At 42.4% G+C, this 7,500-nt stretch overlaps 1 protein-coding gene across 1 annotated transcript in view; it reads left to right on the plus strand.

Annotated features, from left to right (window-relative positions):
* Positions 1 to 7,500, plus strand: part of LOC143282952 (tetraspanin-33-like) — a 28,796-nt gene that overhangs the window by 4,262 nt on the left and 17,034 nt on the right. Inside the window, exons 2-3 of the mRNA XM_076588871.1 lie at positions 2,030 to 2,205; positions 3,302 to 3,487. Coding sequence (XP_076444986.1) covers positions 2,050 to 2,205; positions 3,302 to 3,487 — 342 coding nt within the window. The 5' untranslated portion in view covers positions 2,030 to 2,049. The remainder of the gene's footprint in view (positions 1 to 2,029; positions 2,206 to 3,301; positions 3,488 to 7,500) is intronic.

Genomic DNA, 7,500 nt, shown 5'->3' on the forward strand with positions numbered 1-7,500 from the left:
TGAGTGAGTGGGTGAATGAGCGCCAGAGCGCAAGCGTGCTTGTATGTGTGTTGTAATATGTGTGGGTTTTTTTATGAATTGAGGTACATGCAAAGTAAACGGACGCTAAAAGAGCTTACGTATAAAAAGACCCTGAAGTTCCCAGAAGAAATCTATAAACAAATAATAATCCCTGAGAAGTCCATCACCGCACAAAAATAAATGCTTTGCAAACTTATCTACAAGCGCTTTGCCTTTCTGTCTCTCAATCTCCCTGTCTCTGTCTCTCTCTTCCTCTCTCTCTCTCTCTCTCTCTCTCTCTCTGTCTCTCTCTCTCCCCCCCCCTCTCTCTCTCAGTTACGTAGCTAAGAAGATGGTGTGAAACCATCGAGGTATACAAGTAAAATTTAACCTTTGATTCTGAGTTATGAAATATCATCTATATGTTTGCACTCTCACTTTCTTTCATCTGAATGTTCCCCTCTGTATCAGTTTCTGCCCTCCACCCCCCTGCCCCCTCTTTCTCTCTCGCCTCTCTCTCTGGACAATAATGTTATTACATCTGTGATATAACGTTTCCGTTGGTAAACTACATTTTCTCCGATTATTGCTATGTGTGTCTCTCTGGTCAACAGCAAAGTGAGAGCTGTATTATCAATGGTTTCTCCATTTTGCAATGGGAAATCATTTACAGGGTAGTAAATTGTGAAGGACTGTGACTCTCAAACTAGGAGGCAAGATTGCACTGCCTCTTTGTGCTGCAGCCTTGGTGGCTAGTTGGCCTTTGGGGACAATCCAAACGCCGACCGTCTTAGGCCGAGGGAGTGGGCAAGACAGTCACCACTCTAATCAAATTCTAGCCCAAATAGTCGGCCGGGATAGCAGTTGCCTCCTCTGCTGTTCTGATGGTCATAGTCGGACACGACTGACTATCACACACACACACACACACACACACACACACACACACACACATATATATATATATATATATACGTCTATGTATGTATATTGTGTCTGTTGGTATATTTGTGCATCGTTATTCGCAGTTGGTCTACTCTGTTATTTGATAATATATATTACACACACACACACACACACACACACACACACACACACACACACACACACACACACACACACAGAGAGAGAGAGATAGATAGATAGATAGATAGATAGATAGATAGATAGATACACATACATATATACATGCTGATAGCTCATTTATTCATCCCCCCTTCCATCTCTCTTTCTCTCTTTTCCTTCCACCCTTTTATTCTCCCCCACTCCTCTCGATCCGTCTCAATCTGACAACATTATCTTAACATTCTGGTGTGTTTGTATTTCTGTTTTTTAAATAGGCATATATGTTAAAAACCATAAGAATGTGGTTTGATTTTAATGGGTTTATTTCCCTTTGACCGACACCTCTGTGAATATGCAGACGTGATAATAATCTCCATTCATCATTATCATTATCTTTTTTCTTTTTTTTTAAATGCATACTCCCTTCGGAAACAACTTTGAGTTCCTTTTGGCACAGAGCCGTACATGTCTGTATTCACACACGTGTGTGTGTGTGTGTGTGTGTGTGTGTGTGTGTGTGTGTGTGTGTGTGTGTGTGATTCCGTGTGTGGTGTGCCACTATGTGTGTCGCTGTGTGTGTCAATATGTATCACTGTATGTGTGCGTGATTGAGCGCGCACGTAGCCTATATAGTGAGTGTAGTGTATGTGCGCACGCGCAAGCGCCAAGCGCACCATGTCAGTCTATATTTGTGCATAATTATCCTTGTGCACGCCTTTGTGCGTTCGTGAATGTATGCGGTGTGTGTATGCGCGTGACATCCAAAGTAGATCTTATACTGAGTAACTGTTGCCACTGAATTTTAAATCGATGTATTTAATAGTCCGTGCGTAGCAGCCCCTTAGTCGAAGGCATGTCTGTTGTGTACGCGACTACAGATTTGATTCAGTATAATGCCGGCTGTACCTTTCAGTTATAGTTTCCAGTTTATGATAATGCGTGATTTTTCTCCCCTTCATGGCAGATGCAAATTTTCCGACCACAATGACATCAATGGACGGGGTCAAAAGTGACAGTGACGTCAGTGGGAACCCCACGGGGGAGCGTGTGAACGTGACGTCATTTACAGCGTCAAAGAAATGTTGCTCGCGAGTGGGCTGCTCCAAGTATGGTCTCTTTGTCGTCAACTTTCTCGTGTGGGTCAGTCCATGGATGTTTTTGTTATTTTTTTCTTTCTTCTTTTCTTTTCTTTCTCTCTTTTAAGTATAGCGTTAGATTATAGATGTACATTACAGGATGGGGTTCCCGTATTCGAGTACTATACTTATTATCAAAACAGAATGTCATTGTTCATTCATTTGCTTGTGTGTTCATTGCTTGTCTATTGCGATTTTTTTTTCAAACACACACACACACACTCACACACACACACACACACACGCACGCGCGCGCGTACACGCTCGCGCGCGCGCAGTCTCTCTTCACTGATCTTTCGTATTTAATTGTTCTTTACTTTAGATTTTATTCGACCTATTAAAAGGGGAGAGACAGACAGACAGGCGGGCTGACAGAGGTTTGGAGCAAAACACGAATCATTTGTAAAATTGACATATCTATGCATGTGTGTGTGTGTGTGTGTGTGTGTGTGTGTGTGTGTGTGTGTGTGTGAATTGCTGGTGTGTGTGGTTGGTTGGCTGGTTGTTTGCTTGTTTGTTCCATGCAAAACATCTCCTCTTCCGCTCTCTGCCGCTCTACCCCCTACACACACCCTATCTCTATTACCTTTCCCTCTCTACCCCCACACCTCCACCACCCTGACTTCCACCCTCTGGTTTTGCATACAGACCGACGGGCGCAATAGCCGAGTGGTTAAAGCGTTAGACTTTCAATCTGAGGGTCACGGGTTCGAATCTCGGAAACGGCGCCTGGTGGAGATTTTCCCGATCTCCCAGATCAACTTATGTGCAGACCTGCTAATGCCCGAACCCGTTTCGTGTGTATACGCAAGCAGAAGATCAAATACGCACGTTAAAGACCCTGTAGTCCATGTCAGCGTTCGGTGGGTTATGGAAACAAGAACATACCTAACATGCATGCCCCCGAAAACGGAGTATGGCTGCCTATATGGCGGGATAAAATACACGTAAAAACCCACTCGTGTACTAGTGAACGTGGGAGCTGCAGCCCACGAACAAAGAAGAAGAAGCTTACACGCTCTTTTGTTGTTGAAAGATTTTTTCTTTTATCTTTTTTTCTTCTTTTCCATAGTTTCTTTCGGTCTTATCTACCATTGCAGGCAGCGGGCGGGGTTCTGATGGGGGTGGGCACGTGGTCACGCCTGAAACGGGACACAGTGGCTGACTTCGATGACGTCACGGTGGACGTGGCCTACCTGCTGATCGGTATCGGGGCCGTCATGTTTGTGGTCAGTCTCTTCGGCTGTCTGGGGGCCCTCAGGGAGAGTCTCTGTCTCCTCAAAGTGGTGAGAGTTCTCGCCCCTTTTGACCGCTCAAAAACCTTAATGACCGGGTTTGTGATCAGTGGGGCGTGGGTTAACTTCAAATTCAGAGTGCATATACATTTTTTTGTGTGTGTACCTATCAATACACACACACACACACACATATACATGCACACATACATACACACCAGTGGATAAGCCTTCTGTCTGAGCTCATCACAATAGTGTTACTGATTCTGGCCGAGGAAAAGCAAATGCAAAATTTCGAAGTGGAAGAATTTAGTCTTAAGTTACGAAAATATAACTGACAGCATGACCTGTAACTTGAGCTCGAGCTTTTATATCTCAGTGAGGTGACTGCCCTTCACTGACAAGTGTATTCGTCAGCAGTTGTGGGAGTGGGTTTTAGGAGTTAGGGTCACTTAGGGGAAGTTGGGGATGGATGGAGTTGGGGGTTCATTTTCTCCATGCAAGCGCGATTGTGCTCGTAAACCACATTTGATGCGCGCGCGCACGCACGCACACACACACACACACACACACACACACACACACACACACACACACACATGCATGCGTAAATGCACGCATGCTCTCAGTCGCACACGTATGCACACACGGCATAACCGCAGACACACACACATAGATGGACACACACACACACATACATACACACATGGATACACACACATACACACACACACACACATACGCACGCACGCGTACACACACACACACACACTGACTCACACAATCATGCACGGACGCATGAAAGCATGCAAATATACACATGCGCACACATGCACACACAAACACACATACACACTCACACTGACACACTGTGGTGCGTGAACGCGCACGCAACCACACACACACACACACACACACACACACACACACACACACACACACACACACACACACACACACACACACACACACATACACACACACACACACATACACCAATTAAGAACAAGCATCGGAATCTTCCCAATCCAACATTTGATGATGTCATACAGGACACACCATTGGATAAGCCTTCTGTCGTTTCTGAGCTCATCACAGAGCACACACACACACACACACACACACACACAAACACACAAAGAGCTTAATTGCTGGTCATTAACCTCCCTTGTGTATGAACTGATTGCCTTGCCGCTCGAGTGCTCGTTATTGTCGCTGGAGTGCACGGTTGAATAATTGATAAGTTGTCTTGTTGCTCGTTGAATAATTGATAAGCTGTCTTGTTGCTAACGACAAGTCCCTCTGAGAGGGGTTTCGTTTCATATAGAATGTTACAGAAAATTGATAACTTGGCAAGTTTTGGCGATTTTTATTCTCGCGGAAAGTGAAGACATTGGGAGTATTAAATAATCGAATTATCACTGTTGTTATTCTCAATTTTGCAAAATTCGCATCATGCATTAAGCTTTTTTTCAGCGCGTGAACATGTGTATGTGCGCGTGTGCGTGCGTGTGTGTGTGTGTGTGAGAGAGAGAGGGAGAGAGCGAGAGAGAGCTCTCACTTACTCTACCCATCAACCCATCTATCTATCTATCTGTCTATCTATCTGTCTGTCTGTCTATCTATATTTCCCTCTCTTGATCTCTCTGCTACCCTTCCCCACAATTGTTTCTCCTTCTCTCTCAGTGAACGGTTGAACAGTGCTTTATTTCTGCATACCCCGTTTTAAGACATGGAGGATCTCTCTTTCAATGAACAATGTTTTATTCCTTTACACTCCATTTGTTGGAATATATACGATGGATCTCTTTCAATGAAATGACAAACAATGTTTTGTTTCCTGACACATTTCAGGGTGTGGAGAATCTCTCTCTCTCTCAATCAAGATTTTGCGCCTTTTACATATTATTATTAGTAGTAGTATTTTTTATGCATTTATCTTTTTTTTTCTTTCTTTTTTAATTATATATTTTTTAATTTCTTTTTTTAAGTGTTATTTTTTACTTTATTTTATTTCTTTCTTTTTTGGGGGGGGAGGGGGGGGTTGTTTTTGGTTGTTGTTTTTTTGTTGTTGTTGTTTTCTTTCTCAAGGCCTGACTAAGCGCGTTGGGTTACGCTGCTGGTCAGGCATCTGCTTGGCATATGTGGTGTAGCGTATATGGATTTGACCGAATGCAGTGACGCCTCCTTGAGCTACCGATACTGATACTGATACTGATACTCTCTCTCTCAATGAAGGAAGAACATGAAAAGTACAATTTTTCATTTCCTTACATGAACAATGTTATCGTTCCTTGCAGTCCTTTCAATGGCATAAAAGATCTGTTTCAATGAACAGTGTTTCATTTCATTACATAACATTCTACTTTGTTGAATCTCTCTCAGTGACCAGTGAACGATGTTCATTTTCATTGCACGCATTTCAAGAATATGGAGGATCTCTCTCAACTGAATGATGAACGGTGTGCCATTTTCTGCACATGCCATTCTATAGTATGGAGGATCTCTTTAAATTGAACAATGACCCTTTTATCTTTAGTTCACCCCAGTGTGGGATATGGTGGATCTATCTCAATGACCAATGAACAGTGTTTCATATTCCTCACACACCATTATAGAGTGTGGCGGATCTCTATCAACTGAACCCCATTCAGGAGTACGGAGGATCTCTCTCAATGACTAATGAACAAATTTGTCTCATTTTCTTAAATACTGTTCCAGGGTATATAGGATATATCTAAATGACACAACGTTTTATATCCTTACACGGCATTCCAGACAATAGACGATCTAACTCAATTATAAAGTATGGACGATCTTTCTCAATGAACAATGATTTATATCCTTACACGCCACTAGTTCTTTAGTATGGAGGATCTATCTCAACTGAGCTATGAACTATGTTTGATATCTTCACACCCCATCATGGAGTATGGAGGATCTCTCTCAACTGCCAATGAACATTGCTTCATTTCTTTACATGCCGTTCTGGGTATGCAGGATCTCTCTTAATGATTGATGAACATTGCTTCATTTCTTTACATGCCGTTCTGGGAATGCAAGATCTCTCTTAATGATTAATTAACAATGCTTGATTTCTTTACATGCCGTTCTGGGAATGCAAGATCTCTCTGAATGATTGATGAACATTGCTTCATTTCTTTACATGCCGTTCTGGGAATGCAAGATCTCTCTGAATGATTAATGAACATTGCTTCATTTCTTTACATGCCGTTCTGGGAATGCAGGATCTCTCTTAATGATTGATGAACACTTCTTCATTTCTTTACATGCCGTTCTGGGAATGCAGGATCTCTTAATGATTAATGAACATTGCTTCATTTCTTTACATGCCGTTCTGGGAATGCAAGATCTCTCTGAATGATTGATGAACATTTCTTCATTTCTTTACATGCCGTTCTGGGTATGCAAGATCTCTCTGAATGATTGATGAACATTGCTTCATTTCCTTACGTGCTGTTCTAGCGTATGGGGGATCTCTTTCAATGAACAATGTTTCATATCTTTACATGCCATTCTAAAATATGGAGGATCTCACCCAACTGAGCAATGAGCAATGTTTCATTTCCGTACACGTCATATTAGAGTATGGAGGAAACCTCTCAATGACCAATGAACAATTTCCTTATATGGCTTTATAAAGCATGGATGGTCTTTCTCAATGAACGTTTCATATCCTTACATGCCATTATAGAGTATTAAGAATATCTTTCGGCTCAACAATGAATAATGTTTCAAATCCATACACACCATTATAGACTGTGGAGGATCTCAACTGAACAATGAGCAAAATTTCAATTCCACTCATCTTATTGTGGAGTATGGAATATCTCTCTATTTCTTTCCGTGAACAATGTTTCGTATCCTTCTTCTTCTTCTTCTTCTGCATTCGTGGGCTGCAACTCCCACGTTCACTTGCATGTACACGAGTGGGCTTTTACGTGCATGACCGTTTTTACCCCGCTTTCGGGGGTGTGCATGCTGGGTATGTTCTTGTTTCCATAACCCACCGAACGCTGACATGGATTACAGGATCTTTAACG

The sequence above is a fragment of the Babylonia areolata genome, chromosome 6 (assembly GCF_041734735.1).
Source record: "Babylonia areolata isolate BAREFJ2019XMU chromosome 6, ASM4173473v1, whole genome shotgun sequence".
NCBI lineage: Eukaryota > Metazoa > Mollusca > Gastropoda > Neogastropoda > Buccinidae > Babylonia > Babylonia areolata.